Here is a 21,109-nt window from a genome sequence, read left to right as displayed (position 1 = left end):
TTCCACTTCTGAAAATCTGGGAACAGATTAGAAAGTAATGTTATCTTGTTATATCTGATTTTATCTATTTAGTTCAGGTTTCGTATGTTTGTAGTTCTTTTGGTAAGTTACTGATACTTTGATACTTTCTAATAGAAGTAATAATTTTACTCAGAATATTTCCACACTTCCAGTTTGGTGGCAGGATTATTCTGAGGCTGTGGATAGTAAGTGCTTATGAGAGCACTGATGTTTAATTCCTTGGGTTTTTCTTATCTTTGTGTTTTTCTATAATATTTTCTTGGTTTTTGATAATTTCAAACTTTTCCATTGTATTTAAAGCACAGGCAGAAGGACTGAAAACCAGGCAGGATTGACACTTGAAAACTTCACTTGATTTTATGTTATTATGTGTTCACATGACAGCATTCATGAATGAGTTTGTGGCTCGTGGTGTGAGGAGGTGACCACCACAACCCTCCCAACCCCTCTACTTTTATTTTGCCAGTGGCCAGTTCTAAATTCTACAAAAGAGGTTAAGCTCTTCTTCAGAGGCAGTGGTGTAATGCAGGGATGATACTGGAAGCCTGTGATAACTTCATGCTATGAAGAAACAGTTAGCATAACTCCCTTTTTCCCCCTTATCTGCAAATATGACTTTCCCAGTGTTCTGGGGAATCGAAGATTCCGGTGAGGAAATAATGGAACCAACAAGAATGAGTCTCTCCTTCACTTTATTACAATGGTTAGAGTAGGAAAGGAAAAAAAAAATGGTTAAAATGGTTAAAGGGTGTTCGGGTTACTTATTAAGTTATATGCTTATCGACTCCGTTAAGGATCCGATGATCAAGAGACCAGCTCCGAGATACATCGTAGCAGGAGAGGTGGCAGGTTCTACCTTTGTGGGCGTCCCCGCAGAGGCAACGTGGACCTCAGGGGTAATGAGATCTGCCTCGCTCTCCTTCACGAGTCCTGGGCTTTTATTAGTTAAAAGGTGCTGACTCGTCTTGGCTCAGGGGGCCAGCTTGTGCCAAGAGGAGCGGCCTAGTGACCTATTTGGCACTAGTTTGAGTTTGCGTTCTAAAGCACAGAGGGTCTTTTAGGGGTCGGCAACTTCCGGTTACTTCCTCCCCTTCCCTCCTCTTCATCGCTATCTTCATCCCAGTCCAGCGTCTTCGTCACCTCTAAATGTCCTTGGCTGCCTTTTATGGGCAACAGTTGGCTATGGTAGCTGGTTACAACATCCCCTTCTGATGAAAATGATGAATTCAGCACAGCTCTCTGCTCCTTCTTAGTTACAAAGTTACAGTTGCAAGGCAGAAAAGCCTGGGATGTACACTTTCAAGGCAAGAAAGACTCGGGATGGGCCATCACGGACCATTAACTATTGTGTCTCTGGATACACCCAGCTTAAATTGCCTATGGACTCTCAAATTCCTGCTGAGTTTAGACTAACATTTTGACCAGTGTGTCAGTTGGTTAACTGGGAGGAAAGAACAAAATTGTGGAATTTCTTCAAAGTTGAGGGGAATTTTAAAACAAATATTAATGTAGTTTCAGGAACTACATGATATCTTAGGATCTATCAGTAGATTCAGAAGAATATTCAATACTGTTTCTGCTCCTTAAGAAGGATTAAGTGCTTAGTTAGATTAAGTGCTTAGTAATTATTTATACCCAACAGTATTTAATTGAAAGCACAATTCAATATAATGAGATTGTCAGTGTAGGGAAGCTTGTGACATTACTCTTAGCTAGCTATTATGAAACTGGTCATTAGGAAGCATAAACAAAAGCTAATGGTCTTAGTGCCAGCATCCTGTGAAATTTAAATGCAGTATTAAAAAAGGAACTTTCTCGTTTAAGCAAACACCAAAGAAACAAAACCCACAGCGCAGTAATATAGTGCAGTTTTTCTTATAGGTATTAAGACATGATTTTCTTGTAGGTGACTTTTCTGTGAAGTAAGGTATGGAAGCTCACTCATGAGGGGATAGGTTGTGATCAGCACTGCATATCACGCTTCTATATCAAGGTGGAATTGCAGTGAAGTCTTGGATGTTACAGGCAAGCACTGTAATACTGTTACATAGATCTGCATTTTATCAAAGATCGTTTCAAAAGACAGCAACTGGAAAAGAAAAAAACAAACCAACCAAACAAACAAAACCAAACAACAACTCCCCCCGAAAAAAAACCCACCCAAACTTGAATTTGAGCTTTGTCCATCTTAGTTGGTAAAACGGATCTTTTGACTTTTTGTTTTTTTTCCAATGTGCTAGTTTTTTGTGGAAAAACTGAATTCTGCCAAATTGTAAGCAAGACTTTCACCACTGATCATTTAAATAAAACTTCATTGCTGAGTACAAATCTGCTCCTGATGTCCCTTCAAAAGATTTCTTGCTTTGAATAGGAAAACATTGCATGTGCATGAAGAAGAACACAGTAGGCAAAAGGATGATATTCTCCAAAAGGTATCTCATTGCAGGAGGGGTTGGACTAGATGACCTTTGGAGGTCCCTTCCAACTCAAACTGTTCTGTGATTCTATGTATCTCTTGATTCCAGCAGAGGAGGAAATTCTGTTTAGAAGGTGATGTCTCTAGCCCACAATTGCGTTGGGTTTACATAGCAAGGTTTTGGTAGCAGTGGTTGCTCTAAAAAGAGACCAGGAGCTGCGATACTCGCACTCGATGTCTGCAGAAAGTTTGATCAAACCTAACCCTCATTAATTACTTTCTATACTTTGAAAATCAGGATTCGTTGCTGGGTGCTTGCATCACTCTCCAGAATTGAGGGAGCAGTGCCTTTTGCTTATGTAGAGTATGTCTTTGGCATCTGACAATTAACTTGGCTTCATGGGTTCCTGAAAGCAACTGTTTTCTTTCAGCTTGCTACTAGAGGCTGGTGTCTTCTTGTTGAAAGGCTTTTCTGCATTGCCAGTTCTCGTGCTTGTAGCTCCAGATTTTATTGGGACCACTGGTAATGAGCTAATTTTAGTCAATATTGCAAAGAGAATAACTTAAACTAGGAATTTACTTAGATCTAGAAGGTGTCTGTTCTCAAAAATCAGATGGATTGTATTGGCATGAAAGTTCTATATGGCAAATTAAAAAGAAAAAGGGAGAAGTAAAGGTTAGTTCATTACATATGGGCATTCATCAGGTTGGAAAGGTCAGAAAATCGTCAGGAAACAGTGAATCGGGTGACGAATCAGTTTAACTTCTCTCTCCACTCCCAAACATCTGGAAAAGTATTAGCTGTCCAGTATTGTGAACTATATTACCAACCTCACAAATCCTTTCAAGTAATTCTTAAGTCTGCAGAATTGACATCAATCCTAGCATATTTTTATATTTTACTTTATATATATATATATATATATATCTGGAGAGCTGCTGATGTTTTGCTTTAGTTCAAGATGAAGATTGGTATGAAATGGACTTGTTACTTTACATTTTTCAGTGCTGTAGGCATTCTTTTGGTACATCTGAAATGTTTGCTTATTCAAAATAGGCAGTTTGTAGGATGTTAGGTAAAAGATGTGAAGAAATAATAAAGATCTATTCCGTGTCAGAGGCTTTGCATCATGTCTCTGCACGCATTTCTAGTAGAAAACTCTAGTAGGTATTTGAATAATTTAAGAGAGCAAGTGTATGCAGAAAAATGCCATGGCTACGTACTGTGGCAATAGTGGTATGTAATGAATTTGATACTAATTTAGCCCATGCAAAAATTGCATATGCAGCTAAGATTTAGTAACCTGCATGTATATTTCCATGCATAAGTACATGTATTTAGACAGTTGACCTTCTAGCAGAGTTTATTTATACCCTTGGAAATAAAGCCAATTAGAAGCATGGCTGAGCTGGAACAGTTTGTTTAAACTCTTAACCTTTAAGCATTTTGTGAATAATTATTGTTTGTTTGAAAGCTTTCCTCTATTTAAAATTATTTTGTTTCTTTTGTGGTTGAATTGGGAGGCTATGATCCTGTGCTTATTGAAGAACAATGTTAACAGCAATGGCCATTCCTTCAGGCAGCAATTGATTGCACTGTCACAGAGCCCTCTAACTAATCCCCAGATGCCTTCAACTCTTTGGCTGTGTGTTTAATCCAGAATATCTGAGAACAGCAAAATGTTTGGGGTAATGATGCTGCATTAAGGAACTGCAGTACAGATAAGTTACTTAGAAAATGGTACTTCATTAGATGAAGCTACTGAAATACTCAAAGCAGTCCTTTCTCCACTGGGGAAGGAGAGTGAATGGGCTAGCTTGCTGAGACCCTCTCAAACTGCTTTTATTTTGGTTTGTTTTGGTTTCTTAGGGTCCAGCAATTGGTGTCTGTTCTTGAACTGTAGTCCTAGTCAAAAATGAAGTTCAGCCAGCTTTACTGAGTTGGGGTTCCCTTTAGTGGTGCTGTCGGAGGTAAGAGATCAAGGAAGCAATGGCAGCAGTCACTTGAGCTGCAGCAATGCCTAGAGTTTCATTTACATTTTGTCTTGCATTTAAGGAAGACTTCACTATAAACTTGCATAAGCCCTCTCTCAGGCAAGACTCACTTAAGAAAAAGTTGTTGTTGAGGAAGAATTCTGGCTGACTTCAGGATTTAGGCCATCTACAAATGATGTACACTTATTACAGATACTCTGTACTAAATTCCATTCCTATTCAAAAGGGAATCAGCATGTGATTTAAGTCACGAAGTAAAGAAGCATCTGCTGTTGCAGTGGCAAAAATACGAAAGGTTAAGGTACTTCTCCTTGTAACTATGAAGACCTAAAGAAATAGTAGAATCATAGACTAACTTAGTTGAAAGTGACCTTTGGAAGTCATCTAGTCTAACCTCCTGCTCAAAGCTGTCCAGTCAAGGTTTGAATATCTCTAAGGACAGAGGCTCTGGGCAGCCTGCACCAGTGTTTGACCACACCACCCTCATGGTAATGCCTAGCTGGAATTTCCTGAGTTGCAGCTTGTGTCCTTTGCATCTCATCCTGTTTCATGAGTAGCTCAGGTATTGATGCTAGTGACTTGAGTGTATCTCAGTAATGAGAAAAAGAGTGGAGGAGAAATGTCTCTGTAGAGAAATTGCTTCAATGCAGAAAGTGTTGTTAAAAGGGTGTCATGCTCAAGTATTCTCATATTTGAACCTGTCAAATTTTGAAAGGGTTTACGTGAAAATATTTGCTAGGAATGGTTACAAATTTTACATTGAAAATGGCAACATGACATGGTAGGATTAGTGTGGGGAAGAAGCTGCTTGGTTTGAAAGCATGAAGTTTAGATAGTGCTACTTAGGAGATTTTGTTTGCTTGCTTTTATTGATTTTATTTATTTTTTTCATTGCTGGCTGAGCTTCCACTATTGTATAGCCTATGAAACTTCCTGACCTGTTTAGGCAGAATGGTACTATCATCACACTGATATTTCAGGTTAGAGCTAAAATACTGAGGCTTATTATTATAGAAAGACTTAGCTGAAAAATGCTCTTCTAAAGGTAGAACAGGAAGAATTATTTCTGGTCATCTTCAGTTTATACTTCCAGTTTTCTATCTTGTTTTCTACAGTATGCCGTCACTTGCCTTACGTAGCAATTCTTTTTTAAGGAAAGTTGGGATACTTAAAGAATCACAGAATGGTTTGGGTTGGAAGGGACCTTAAAGCTCATCTAATTCCAATCCCCCTGCCATGGGCAGGGACACCTTCCACTAGACCAGTTTCCTCAAAGCCCCATCAAAAATAAAATCCACGTCTCTCCAGTTTAGAAACAAGGATGTCATGCAGGACAGTGTCAAATGCTTTGTACAAGTCCGGGTAGATGATGTCATTTGCTTGTCCCTTATCCACCAATGCTGTAACCCCATCATAGAAGGCTACCCACCAAATTTGTCAGGCATGATTTGCCATTAGTGAAGCTGTATTTGCTGTCACCAATCACTTCCTTGTTGTTCATGTGCCTTAGCATAGTTATTCATGGGATATGGTGCATGATCTTGCCGGGCACAGAGATGGGAATGACTGGCCTATAGTTCCCCGGCTCTTCCATTTTTTCCCTTTTCAAAAATGGGGGCTGTTTTCCCTTTTCCAGTCCATGGGAACTTCAGTGGACTGTGACGACTTACAAATATGATGGTTAATGGCTTAGGAACTTCATCTGCAAGTTCCCTCAGAACCCACGGATGCATCTCATCAGGTCCCATGGACTTGTGCACCTTCAGGTTCCTTAGATGGTCTCAAACCTGATCTTCTCCTACAGCAGGTGGTTCTCCATGGGCCCAGTCCCTGCCTTTGCGTTCTGCAGCTTGGGTGGCGTGGCAGGAGCAGTTGCCGGTGAAAACTGAGCCAAAAAACTCTGCTACTTATTCCTGAGTAGTCAAATACTAACCTACTGTGGCAATGGCAAAAGGCCTGTGTCAGTTAATAGAATATTATACTTGAGAGTTGAGGAATACCTTCCTGTATTTGGCATTTGTTAAATTAACCTTTGTAAGTAAGTTTCTTTTCAGAACAAAAAGCTACCAAGTGGTTATTTTTGCATCTGTGCCCTTTGTTCTTTGAAGTACTTATTCCTTGCTGCTTTACGCCTACTTATGTTCTGCAGTTTCTGACTCTAAGCAGCAGGGCATAGCCCTCTATTTTGATGTGTTTTCAAATCCTCTCTTAGACTGTGAAGTGATGTAATGATGCAGATTACATAGCTCAGAATGGCTGCTTAGTTAAAATGGGTGTAGGTCTGGCCCAGCCTTACACTGAGTGCTTTGCCACAGATATCATTTCCAGTATAAGTGATGGGTTATTGCTTCTGTAGTAGCAGAGGTAGAATAAATGGCTTATCTTGCTCTGAGCTTATAGCAGCTATAAAGAAAACAAATTAAGCTTCCATAAGGTATTGGTGAAACTGTTACAGCTTTTCGCCTTTGTCCTTGAACAAAGCTAAATATTCCAGGGTATTGCTTCCCTTTTCCCCATAGTATTTTTTTGTTTTTAATCTCCATCACTAACAGGAATATGTAAGGATTTGTTTGTTTGGGGGTTTTTATAGTTATTCTGATTAGCTATGTTCTTTCTCTGATTTCTTTCTCATTTTCTTGAAAATTTTTGGTGGAAATGCAGACCTTTCATAGTGATTTTTTCATTATTATTAGTATTATTGATTTCTTTTTTTCAGTTACCTTTTGCCTGGCATTTAGTTGATGCACAGGTTGAAAATCACTGTATTTGAAAGCTACATCCAAACTCCAAAACTGCTGTATCAACAAAAATTTGTGCTGTACATATGACCTTGTAGTTGATTTAAGTAAGCATGTGAACATATAACTGGAGTTGATAATTTCTAGCTAGCCAGAAGGCACCGATTCATGTCTAAAAGATTTACTGATAATGCTAAGTGTGTGTTGCCTATGTAGGCACAGATGTTAGTTTCATTTTATATCGTGTGTAAGCATTTAAGTATTGGTATCATGTACCTGAACTTGCAAAGCTGTATCAGAAATTCTCGTTGTGCTAATCGCAGTGAAAGTGCAACAGTGTGGGGTGGTCAGGCCAATAAACTTCTGAGATGCTGGGTTTGGATAGTCTGTTACTGAGAACTGTGGTGCTGTGCCTAGCTTATGTTTCATTTGCATTACCCAAGCTGGTTTTAGCCTGCATATGTGTATTCTTGCTGCAGTTGTATGGTGAATTTAGTGCAGATGAAGTGTAGTAAAAGGGATTCTGTTTTCTGCTAGTATTTGCTGGTTTCCTACTCCTTCCCAATCAATGCTGATAACTCACAGATTTGGTTTGTTATAAACCTAATGTAAGGTTATAAATGAGTCCTTAGTCCAAAATTAGAAAAATAATTAGAAGTAATTATACAAGAAGCATCTGTTTATAGTCTTTTTATAATTCTCTGTAGTGAAATAAATACCATTCTCCATCTCTTACTAAAAGATGCATTGATGCAAAGATGAATTGAGTCTTAAGTAACAAGTAAAACAACGTTTTTAGGACTGTTCTACAGAAAATGTAAGCTGGTTTTGAAGACAGAAGTTACCCACGACACCAAGCTCTTCTGCTTACTGTTGCCTGAGAGCACACATCTCCGTGTTCCCACTGGACAACATGTTTACCTCAAACAAATCATTGCAGGTAAGAAAAATTCGGAATGTAACAATGGATATATTAACATAAATCCCTTTTCATAGTCCTGGGAGAATGCTGAGTCCATGGCAACTAATTCCCTGGTTGTAGTTAGAAAGTCTCTGTTTCCAGGATCACAATCAGTGCTTGGTAATGAACAAACTGGATTAATACTGCTGGAAAGCTAACTATTAAAGTGGATAATATTTACTGTTGACCTTACCAGCTCTTCTTTCAACTCCGTTTAAAACAATCTCTCTACTGAAGTAGTGCTGTTCATCTTTGATGGGCGGGGGGAAGCTCATTGTATATGTGTTATGCATGATTAGCCAGTTCCTTTCAGTTTACAGCTTTTTTTGGCATGTGGAGGGTAATGTTGCAATTTTGCCTTGGCTTTTTTTAATTGAGAGGGTTTTATAGTAGTCATGGTAACATTACTTTACGCTCCAGTTGTATATTAGTCATAACATGAGGTTGTGAGAGGAATGCATCTTGAAAAAGCATTGTTTAAGTGTTATTCTTTCAAATTTTGTGAAAGGTGAACTTAAAATAAAATGGGACGTCAAAGAAATATCTGGTTTATGTTTTTAAGGATAATTTTTAACATTTGCATACTAATGGTTATGCTGGTCACTGTATGTCACATTAAAGGGGGGGGGTTTACCCCAGACCTTTATGTTCAATGGGTCTGTCAGGGTCCCAGGAAAGGTGAGACCCTTGAGCCTGATTAGCCTGTCAGAGCCCTCTGCAGGTGCTCCACTGGGACAGCACACTGTGTTGAAGGGTGATTTGACTGTCCTGCTCAGAGATTCATGGTAACAGATTCACCCATCAAGTTAATTACTCAGGTTCCCAGAAACTCACACAAAATAGATCTTAGATGAGAATTTTTATTATGCAGATTTGTAACTGATTAAGGTTCAAATATTGTAGTTGACAGTAGACTAACTGCAAGAACAAGTGTGAAAGAAACAAGCGTTGCAAGAACAAGTGTGAAATAACTTACGCAAAAGCCAGCTAAAGTTAATTATTAAGCACGTTAGAGTATAGTTCTTGCCCACTAGGCGTCCCTATGCGGGGTGAAGACACATGCTCAGGGAAAGGTCTTTGACCTGGGTAGGGTCTTTTGACCTGTGGGTGTGATTTTTAGTATTATAATGAGAGTATAATGAGGATAGTTCATCTAAGGGACACCCTAATAATTTTTTTCTACACGTGAAGTCGTATTTTGATGAGCCAGCAATGTACCCAGGCCGCCAAGAAGGCCAACAGCATCCCAGCCTGTGTCAGAAATAGTGTGGCCAGCAGGACTAGGGAAGTAATAATCCCGCTATAGTTGGCTCTGGTGGTCTGTCACTACAAGAGAGATAATGAGGTGCCAGAGCAGGTCCAGAGAAGGGCAAGAAAGCTGGTGAAGGGTCTGGAGCACGAGTCTTATGAGGAATGGTTGAGGAAACTGGGGGTGTTTAGTCTGGAGAAGAGAAGAGTTACTCATTATTACTCTTTACAACTACCTGAAAGGGAGAGCAGAGAGAAGAGGCAGATGGTCTCTTTTCCCAAGTAAAAAGTCATAGGACAAGAGGTAACAGCCTCAGGCTGCACAAGGGGAGGTTTAGATTGGATATTAAGAAAAAATTCTTCACCGAAAGGGTGATCGGGTATTGGAACAGGCTGCCCACGGAAGTGGTGGAATCACTGTCCCTGAAAGTGTTCAATAACCATGTAGATGAGACCCGTGGTTAACATGGTTTAGTGGTAGACATGGCAGTCCTGGGGTAAAAGTTGGACTTGATGATCTTAAAGGTCTTTCCCAACCTAGTTGATTCTATGATTCTGTGATGTCCATGTGTGAGGATGTACCAGACTTCAAGGATAGTCATTCCTGATTAGAGGTTCGTCAGTCCTGTTTTCTTAATCCACCTACACAAGGCTAGAGCCTTCTCTTCTGCTATCAAGTGTCACAAATCAGTGTTGTTCCCAGGTCTCCTGACCTTGTAGGAGGCCCATTATCTGTTCAGGCCTTTTCACAGGTTACTTAACAGAAATTAAAATTTTTTTTATCTTTATGCTTATGGAGCTTGAGTGACTCCAGTCACACACACTTTGTTATTGATGGGTATAAAATCCTCTCGCTTTGCTTTTAAGCAGACAAATCTAGTTTGCTTGTTTGGCAGCCGCTCTGCAGTTTATCAGTACACGGTGCTTTCAAGTTCCCGCTCCTGCAGGGAGTACAACAGAGCCTGGCCGCGGGGCCTTCACTCCGCTCCACCCTCCGTTCGGTTCCTCTTAGCATATGCCAAGGTTGCAGAGTTGCCTGGGGAACTCTCTTAGGGGAGATTCCGTGCATGCCAACAGCATTCCATGCTGCAAGTAGCAGCTGCATTTTACCCTAAAATTTCCTTAATGTTATATTATAACTTCAGGGGATTTGGAGGAGTGGTCTCTAACTTCCCCCATTTTCCCACATAATCCACCCTGTGACTAAAGTCACTCAAGCTTCATAATATTTAGTCTGATTTAGGGATGTCTTCTGCATATACAGTATGTGGATTGTCATGCACATATACACTCTACGGGGGAAAGTGATAAACGAGTCACTTTACAATAATCCAGATTCTAATCTACAATACAGTGATTAAGAGTAAAATAGTTAATATCAGTAGAATAACAACAGAATGAAGCATGTTGTTGAGAATTCCTGTAGCAGTTGGTGACCATCCAAGAAGAGTTCCCCACTGATGTTCTGCATCTTGCTTTGCTCATTCCAGCACGTGATATATTTCTTCTGCATCATGATGGACAGCAGTTAATCTTTTGCCCGTTGTCCTGAGCTTGCTTCAGCAACCATTTCAGGTCTTCATATTGCAGCAGTTTTCTTATTAAAGTGAGATTCATCCCAGTATGGGTAGGCAGTACGTCTTGAATTAGCGTGTAGTTAGATCTCATCAATCAGTAAGATGTGACAGGAGGTAAGTGAAATCACATCCTATAGTCTCAACAAAATTACAAACACAAATATTTGAGTGATTATTTGTATTCACAGTAATATTACCTATGTGTATAAAAGCACAGAGTTTTCATGCTTGTGCATCCTTTGCCAATACATACAATTGCAGTTTCAGAGTTTTCATTAGGATGTATTTCAAAATGACAAATGTTCTGTTCAGAGTCAAGACAAATGTCTTGAGCTTTGAAGGTGTTATTCTCAAATAAATCCTTGCTGTTTGCGCACGCTTGCATGGATATCAATAGTTTGCCATTTATTTCCATCCTTTGGGGCCCATACTCTATGCTCTAGAGGATAGAGTATAGCTCCGTTGTGATTCAGTCCTAACACAATGATTTGGTATATAGCATATACCGAAGCATTGTGTATAGTCAACACAAAAACTGTGGCCATGCTTTTGATGGGATCAAAAGTAAAATTTACTAAATACCACCAGGACTGGAGCTTTTTTCAAAGAGTCAATTGCATTATCTCAAATTACTTTCTGAATTTCAGTGGGTAAGGTACCTTCTTCACCTTCTCATCTCTTTTACCAGTGTCATAAATGTGAGAGACAGTTTGATAGGGGGCTGAGTTAGCGAATATGGTTGTTCAATATTAATCTTGGATTGAAGACCCAAGTGCAAATGAGAGTTGAGGTCTGTCCAAAGACACATTGTGAGTGCTGAAAGGGATGGTTTAGAACTATACCAGCATTTATGTTTAAAAGGATAGGTATGTACGTTGTCTTCTCCTTCAGCATAGTTTACAATAATGTGGAAGACTGTTGTCATGCATTTAGTGTGCTTTTCAATTTGGCATCCTATCAAAATGATGTCTCCTTTAATTATCCTTAAAGATAGTATTTGTTGATTTTTTTTTTTTTTTCTTGCATAATCCACTCTTGCCTGTAAGAGGTGATGTTATTGTGTAGAACTACTGCAGACAAATTTAGATCAGGCTTACGCACATCTGGAAATATGTACATCTCCATGGCCGCAAAAATGCTACAATTTGCATTTGACAATCATGAAATCAAACAATAGTTCTACACCACATTTTCCCCAGGAAAAAAATGCAAGTATGGGTTGTGTAAAAGTAAGACTGCACCAGCAATCTGATTCTGATATTTCATAGCAAGACTTCTTGTTGTTACCTGGTTTAGAAAAATTAGTATGGTATATTTTAATTTCAGTGGATTTTTCATGGGTGAATCCCTTGATTGCCCAGCACCCTATCTGTATTTCTTCCTCTGATGTTGCTTGGAGTGATAATGTTTCAGAAGTGGTAGTTAGTGAGTTATTTCAATCTCTTTTCTGTATAGTTTCTCCCACTTCTACTCATGCTGTGCATATACTTCAGTTCCATGCACAACTACGGTGACTAAGTTTAAGTGTGTTGTGCTGCAATGTAGCCCCATATTCCCAGTGTACTAAAGGTAGGCTTGGGAACATGGCCACTCTAGAGTTTTCTGGCCACAGGTTAGGAGAACCAACATTGTCAGAACCTGGAATATTAACATGGGTACAGCATTGCTGTTTGTCATCTTAAAATTTGGGTTTCCAGATGGTCATCCATGGTAGAAAGAGCACCACAGCTAAGATAAATGATACATTTATATGTATACATTCAAGGCTGGCGTAGGCTAATCCTTCCGTCCATATGCAGTTCATTCCAAGTTCCTGCAAGACAAAAGAGATACCATATGCTCGGTTGAAAATACAACCGGCAGGTATTAGTTAAGAGGAGGCTAAAATCCATCGGGTACTGATCCCATGTACATTTCCTGAGCAACTCCTAGCTTCCCAGTCACGGAGATTCTTGGGAGTCATGAGTACCATGGGCACTGTCCCAGTTTGAGGCATCTGCACTGATACAAGTTGTCCAGCATAAAACCCAGTAGGGTATTCTCTAGATTTAGTGGGGACTTTTGGAGCAATTGTGTTAGTGAATACACAATAGGCTTTAGTTTTTGGTCAACTATCTCCTCCATCTGTTGTTTAGTTAATAGTTGGCAGGCAGACAGTTGACAATCACATTCAGATTGACATTCGGATTCATGAGTTTTAGCAAATTGCTTAACCAACCCATTAGTATGTTCAACAATACCATGTGCTTGGAGGGTAATAGGGGATGTGAAATACCCAGCGAATTCCCTCTTCTTTGGCTCAGTCTTGTACTATAGTAGCTGTGAAGTGTGTCCCATTATCACTTTGAATTTCCTCTGGAAGGGGGAGTGTACTAAACTACTGTTTGAGGCCTCTTACCATGTTTTCCCTGCTCACTGATGCAAACTCAGTTGCCGGGGTGAGACTAGAGATAACTTCCACTCCTACCAGAATAAATTTTTTCACATCTGATAGTCACAATGGACCAAAACAGTCAATTTGCCAGGTGTGCCATAATGTTTCTTATCTCAAATGTGCAAAGGAGGTGCCTTGCTCAGATGGTCCTTGTTAAGTCGCAACCAACATTGTGAACAGGCAGTCACTATTCGCTCACGTAGTTTAACTCATACAGGCCATCCTCGGGCAATGCCTTCTTGATATAAATCAGCACACTGGATCAGTGTGGTCCTGTTCAACATATAACCATTTGAGCAGGCACTCCCAATCTTGATCATGGGTAACAGCATCAATCTTCCACAGCTGTGTAAGGCTGTCCACCTGCTGGTTAAACTACCCAGTGGTTGTATTCGATCATGTCCTTTAACCCAACCAACGTACAACACTCTCTGTTTTCCTATTCCTAATAACTGTTTCAAGCTATCAGTTTGTCAGACTGGGACCGTGTTCACTTGCCAGCCATTGGCTTCCCAGTGGCTTATCTGTTCGGTGGCTTCTTTGAAACTGGCATACAAATCATTGTAAATATGATCTGAACGGTATTGTGCAGCTAGTAGAACTGTTCTGAATTCTCCCACTGTTGTCCCCCTGTGTGCTTCCTTTACCTGTCCCAGAGGGGGGAAAGGATTCTAGCCCAGGAGCTAGCAGGGCTTGTACAGAAGGCTTTAAACTGGATTTGAAGGGAATAACACTAGGCTCACTAGAAATGAGCCACGGGGTAGCATGCCACTGTTGGAGTCCAGATTCACAGGGCAGCTTAAATGCATCTATGCCAACACCCGCAGCATGGACAACAAACAGGAGGAGCTGGAAGCCATTGTGCAGCAGGGAAATCATGACATGAGGTGGGGGTTGGTCTCTTCTCCCAAATAACAAGCGATAGGACAAGAGGTAATGGCCTCAAGCTGCACCAAGGGAGGTTTAGATTGGATATTAGGAAAAATTTCTGCACAGAGAGGGTGATCAGGCATGGGAACAGGCTTCCCAGGGCAGGGGTGGAATCGCCATCCCTGGAAGTGTTCAATAACCGTGTAGATGAGACCCTCAGTGATATGGTTTAGTGGTGGTTTTGGCAGTCCTGAAGTAAGTGTTGGACTTGATGATCTTAAAGGTCTTTTCCAACCTAGTTGATTCTATGATTCTATTCTAGGACTCCCAATAGGAATACTGCTTCGGGACTGTGGGTTTCTGGTCAATGCCGGCAGGTGGCATCATACCCCTATGGACGAACTCCAAAAGACGGAAGGGTCCTCATATGATCACAATTTGTTTTGTTCTTTTCTACCTGTTGTACTGCTTGTACCAAGGACAATAGTCCTTTCTCAAGATCTGAATATCTTGTTTCAGTATAAATAAAAGAACTGGAACAAAACTCTCATGGTCTCTCTGGGCCACCTGGTCTGTCTGCCACAAGTTATAATGAGAGCCATGCTCGCTGAAACCATACTCCACATGAATAGGATCAGTTGGATGTACGGGTTCCAGCTGTTGGAACAACCTTAAGTCATTTATCAGCAACTCCAGTGTATTTGCATGTTGTTCAGTCCATTCCCATGCTTTCCCCTTTTTGAGCAAATTATAGAGGGGTCGGGCGATAATAGAAAACCCTGGAATATGTTTTTGCCAATACCTCAAAGTTCCCAGAATTTGCTGCACTTCCATGCTACTCAATTGCCTCAGAGTATTCGGGGGAACAGAAGCGGCACCTCTGACCCACCATGGTCCTAAGAATTTTACTTCTTGTGCCAGTCTTTGACATTTTGATTCGGGAATGTGCAGGCCCAAATCCGTCAATTTTTCCTGAAGTCCTTTCATGACAGTGTTAACATTTTCTGGATTTTCTCCCCCCATCAGTGTACTAATGTCATCAATGTATTAATAGGTTGTAACCCCTGGTGGTAGTGGGAATGTCAACAGAACATCTGCAAATGCATTTTGAGCAATAGTAAGTGAATGTTCATAAGCTTAGGGTAACCTATTAAAGCTGTATCATACTCCTTTCCACATGAAAACAAATTGAGCTTTGTCTTGATCCTGTTAAGGAACCATAAAAATCATATCCTTTACATCTAGTGTCACCATCCAGGTACGGGATGATCCTTGAATCTCTGTTATTAATTCAACATTGGTACAGTGGCAGCTAAGGGTGCAGTATTAGCATTTAGCTGCCTGTAGTGCACCGTAAGTTGTCACTGCCCATTTTTTTCTTCGCTGGCCATACAGGGGAATTGTAAGGCAAATGTGTGAGAATGTCTCTCTGTTCTAAATCTGTTACCACCCCGTCAGTTCCTCCCTGAGCAGCTGCTGGCAACAGGCATTGTTGGATGTTGATAACTTTTGAGGAGGGTAAAGGAATAGATGTGGCTGAATTAGTACAGTTTAGCCATGACAGTTTCCTCAGGATCAACATTTAACCATTCCCCATTACTGCAGCTGAAACTCCACACCACTCCATCTGGGAGTTTCCAGGTTTGCCCATACAACACATCAACACCTAAAGTATCATCATGTGCTGTGCTAATCAACGCCTCAGTATTAGTTAGTTTTTGTTCCCCGGTCATTAAAGTGTGATTTTGCAGTGGGGCAGTCTTTTGTCTCAATTCCTTTGCATTTAGTTTTACATTGGCTAAGCTTTACACCAGGAATTTCTGCAATTTCATTAGTGTTGGCATTTGGGGAATTCTACCAGTATTTTCCGGGGTCCAGCAGGGATTGCAGTAGTGGGTTGAACGTGTTGACCGGAGAGACGTGGCACTGTTAACACCTGCCAGGCAGGGTGGCTCGCTGCCCCACCCGAGCTTTCGTGTTTTTTGTTGAGGGTTCTGCCAGATCGATGAAACCATGCTCTGGTGTAAAGGGTGCACTTTCTTTGTGAGGCAGTGTTTTTTTAACTGATAGGCTTTCTCCACCCAAGTTACCTCTTTTATGTAAAGATTGAACTAACATGCGGATGTCACTGGTGGAAGCACCGTGTAACCACTGTCGGGGTACCCCTAATTCTATGGCTTTTCTCCACCAGTGATACCGTTCCTTCTCAAATTTGGATCTCTCCTGGAATTTTGGCTTTGGAGTACTTATCTGACGGACTCGCTGACTAGAATCGAGGGAATGGGGGGTCGTAGTTGCACTGACCCATCCCATTTGGCGTCCGTACGATACAATCTCCTGTACAAATTCACTCCAAGTGATAATGTGAACTGGATCTTGCCCAGTACTCTGGCTATCATGGCTGCCCTTATTACAAGCTCGGGCTTCTTTTATGCGGTCTTGGGTGTTTGCTGCATGCATTTTAAGGGAGTCTGGGAGTCCACAAATGAGAAGAGTTAACCGTGCTGGGTCAATAGGAGCTAACATTGGGGATTTTCTTGTCACATCTCTCTCATAAATCGCTTGTATGCATGCTGCTTTCTGCACTGACACAGCAAAGTCAGAGAAGTCGGTGGTATTAATTATCAGCGGCTCTCCTCTTTCTCGTGGATTTTTACTGCCTGCCCAGTATGCAGCCCGTGCAGTCAGGGAATAATTGTGATTGCCTGCCGTGGTAGTTAGAAACACTCCCGGTCCCCAGTAGCCTTCTGCTTCCTCTTCACTCAACAAAATTCGGTCCCCCCCCGTAAGGGAAACTCGCCACACATACTCAACTTCAGATTCTCCTGGTTGCCTTGAATATTTTTCCTGTAATTCCACTAATTCCATTGGTGACCAGGGAATTGGACGCACAGTAGTGCGAGTTTCATCATCCGACAACTGCTTCTCTCTGCCTTCAGTTAAAGCGAGCAGAGTTTTAAGGCGGTCAACCTCAGTCTTAAGATGATTATTTTCAGTTGTAAGTTCATTAACTCGGATACCCAGTTTTATTCCTGTCTCCTTTTCAGAATTTAATGATGACTTCAATACCTCATTTTCTGATTTTAGAGTTAAATATTCTACATCAGCAATTCGTTTGGGAGCAGGGACATCTTTAGCTTCTTTCTGTGCACGAGATAAACAGGCTCTTAAAATTGCATTCCAGAAATTTTGAGCACGCTCGTTCCCAGCCTGGGAAGGGGTGCATTTCTGTTCTTGCAGTAGCTTTTCCATGGCAATCCTGCCAAGTATACCAATATTCTGTCACAATTAGCCTGTCAGAGCCCTCTGAAGGTGCTCCACTGGACAGCACGCTGTATCGGAGGGTGATTCAGCTGTCCTGTTCAGGGATTCATGGTACCAGATGCACCCATTGAGTAAATTATTCAAGTTTCCAGAAACTCACAAAAGTAGATCTCAGCTGAGAATTTTTAATATAGAAGTTTGTGACAGATTAAGGTTTGAAGATGCTGTTGGCAGTACACTAACTGCAAGAACAAGTGTGAAATAACATATACAAAAGCCAGATAAAGTTAATTATTAGAAGTATGTAGAGTATAGTTCTTACCCAGCAGGCGTCCCTATGGGGGGAGAAGGCAGTTTCAGCCCGTCAACCGATCCCAGCAGTTACAATGGAGTCTTTCCTAACTTTTCCTTTCCTGATTTTGCATATTTATACAATTTAATTCAGGTTAGTAACTCCCCATAACCCTCCCACCATGTACGGATTGGCCACCTAGTTTGCATACGGTTGCATCATGGATTTTCGTACTGCGCATGCTGAGGGAAGGGTCTTGGACCTGGGGAGGGATCTTTTTGACCTGTGAGTGTGATTTTTAGTATTATAATGAGAGTATAATGAGGATAGTTCATCTAAAGGACACCCTAATTATGTTTTGCTGACATGTGAAGCCATATTTTGATGATGACCATGTGTTGTCAGGATGTACCGGACTTCAAGGATAGTCATTCCTGATTAGAGGTTCGTCAGTCCTGTTTTCTTAATCCGCCTACACAAGGCCAGAGCCTTCTCTCCCGCTATCAAGTCTCATAAATCAGTGTTGTTCCCAGGTCTCCTGACCTTGTAGGAGGCCCATTATCTGTTCAGGCCTTTTCACAGTAACACAAATTACAATTTTTTTTATCTCTGTGCCTATGGAGCTTGAGTGACTCCAGTCACACACACTTTGTTACTGATGGGTATAAAATCCTCTCGCTTTGCTTTTAAGCAGACAAATCTAGTTTGCTTGTTTGGCAGCCGCTCTGCAGTTTATCAGTACATGGTGCTTTCAAGTTCCCGCTCCTGCAGGGAGTACAACAGAGCCTGGCCGCGGGGCCTTCACTCCGCTTCACCCTCCGTTCGGTTCCTCTTAGCATATGCCAAGGTTGCAGAGTTGCCTGGGGAACTCTCTTAGGGGAGATTCCGTGCATGCCAACAGCATTCCATGCTGAAAGGAGCAGCTGCATTTTACCCTAAGATTTCCCTAGTGTTATGTTATAACTTTTGGGGAGTGGGGTGATCTCTGATTTTCCCCATTTTTCCACTCTGTCCTGGCATTGCACTATACATGGTAGAGAGATTTCTCAGAAGTATTTTTAAATACACTTTAATTGTGGACTGTTTTGTGCACCTCCTCCTCCCTACCTAATTCTGGTGTCCAACTGTTGCAAACTTTCTTTCAATCATTATACAAATAGCTTCTTGAAATGATAGTGAAAGAAAATATAATCATGCAGTGCTAAGAATCTCCTATTTCACTTTAGAAAAAATCAAGCAGTGCTACTTGCAATTAAATGCAAATGTTTAGATTTTCATGTTCTTTGGGATGACTAAGCCTTTTCTTCCAGTGTTTTGAATTGCTAAGTAGTGTAGAAATAACATACTGTACAGTGGCCTGAAGATTTTATTTAGGAGTGGAAGGCTACTGTAATAAGAACTGGTGCTGTGGAAAATAATATACTTGCATAAAAGCATGTGATGGTGTTATTTTGATGGGATATACAGATTACTTGTTTGCTGTTTGTTTATTTTGGTATTTTCTTGCAATAAGTTTGCTGAGTGTAGAGTACTTTTTATATTATTTCAGCTATCTTTTTGTCTTCTGTCTAGGGACAGAGGTAGTAAAACCATACACACCTGTATTGCCTTTTTTGCCACTGGATTTCAAAGAACCATCTTGCCATGATAGTGCACATATATATTTAATGATTAAAATTTATTCCTGTGGACTGTTCACACAGGCACTTGACCATCTACAAATTGGTAAGTATATCCTGGGGTGTTTTTGTGTTTGTTTTTTGGCTTTATCTTTCCAGTTTCCTGTCTTGGTATTGGATTGTTCTTATTGTTTACCTTATACATCAGGACATATTTATAACTTTTTTAAAATCGTATTTTCTATGCCCATACTGTAACTAGCTGTCCATTACATAAAGCTCTCCTGTCTGATCATCCAAATATGTTCATGTTTAACTGTTCAGATATGTCAACTGTATCATACATTATAGTTGATCACTTTGATTGTATATACTCTATAGAAAAATTATTTGTACTTTCAAATAAAGAAAGCTAGGTCTCTTTTATGAGACTAAAGATGTACTTCCTTTTCCATGTCAGATATCGAGGTAGATTTTTAACACTGATTACACAAATGTTTATGTACCCATATAGTGTAAAATGCATCAAGACGTTTTAATTGAATATCTCTTAACAAGAATCCTTGATCCTTGTGTAAAATGTACAGTACCTTTCTGAAAGGAACCCTAATATTGCAAAGATAAAGACAATATGAAATGGCCTCAAAAAACCCCAGAATACTAATTCACTTGTTTTCTTCTCATTAATGTTTACCTTTTTTTTTTTTTTTTAAATAAAGGAGACTGTATTTCTGTCAGCAATCCTGAAGGTAGCTTCAAGAAGTCACAGGTTCAAACTTCAGAAGATCTCTTTTTACTGGCAGCAGGCACAGGCTTCACACCAATGGTTAAACTGCTGAATTTTGCGCTGACTGAAGTTAGTTGCCTCCGGTATGTACGCTTCTTACGGTTTAACCCCAAGCTAGAGTAATCCAAAAGAAGGATGAAACATAGTGGGCAAGCCTCAGTGTTAATAAACCAATTAACAAAATAAAGTGATTTGCAACCATTTTTCTTCAGCTTATGCCAAAAGCTGGCATGCTTTGGGAAGAGTCTGTCAGAGTCTTAGGCAACTTAGACTTACTTGATTCTTGGCTACCATCAACAAAATGGAGTGATTTATATTTTAGATTTTAGTTGTGATACAAATGAGCTCACTCTGAGGGGTTTTGTTTTGCTTTTTTTTTTTTAACCAGCTCTGCATTTGAGTGCTTTTTTTAGTATTGACATATTTCAGTGTAGATACTGTTTTTTGGACTGAGGTGATTTACAACTGTTTAGCTAGGGCTTCTCTTTAATCTATTAGAATAGCTAACGTACTTTTATATTCTTTTTCCCTGCCAAGCGACTGTAATACATTTTTACCAGATGAGTTCCAGCTTTTACAAAAGTACAGTTTATGTAAGCATAGCATGAAGTATATTAGAATGCATAAAAAGGTGTGTATTGCATATGTGTTCTGAAGTCTACTTGTAAAATCTGCAGAAGAAGTATTACTTGTCCTTAGTCAAGTGAACAGGTTGTTTTGACCCCTAATGTCCTTCAGAATCCCAGAACTACTACTTCTGCTTGATCTGATTGTCCATTTACAAGTTTAAGAGAGAGAGTATACAATAGCTCAATTTCAAAAGAAAATGCGAAGAGTTACTTTAGGGGCATACTTTGATAGAGGTAAGGTGTACTTGCATTGCTTTT

General features: G+C 40.3%; 1 protein-coding gene across 3 annotated transcripts in view; it reads left to right on the top strand.

Annotated features, from left to right (window-relative positions):
• The window catches only part of LOC115609443 (cytochrome b5 reductase 4), a 49,056-nt gene that overhangs the window by 19,645 nt on the left and 8,302 nt on the right, over window positions 1-21,109 (top strand). For all 3 annotated transcript variants that reach the window (XM_030489699.1, XM_030489698.1, XM_030489700.1), the window contains 3 exons: window positions 7,970-8,110; window positions 19,389-19,541; window positions 20,155-20,305. In XM_030489699.1, coding sequence (XP_030345559.1) covers window positions 7,970-8,110; window positions 19,389-19,541; window positions 20,155-20,305 — 445 coding nt within the window. The remainder of the gene's footprint in view (window positions 1-7,969; window positions 8,111-19,388; window positions 19,542-20,154; window positions 20,306-21,109) is intronic.

The sequence above is a fragment of the Strigops habroptila genome, chromosome 6 (assembly GCF_004027225.2).
Source record: "Strigops habroptila isolate Jane chromosome 6, bStrHab1.2.pri, whole genome shotgun sequence".
NCBI classification, from domain to species: Eukaryota; Metazoa; Chordata; class Aves; order Psittaciformes; family Psittacidae; genus Strigops; species Strigops habroptila.
This window is presented reverse-complemented; position numbering and strand designations above follow the sequence as displayed.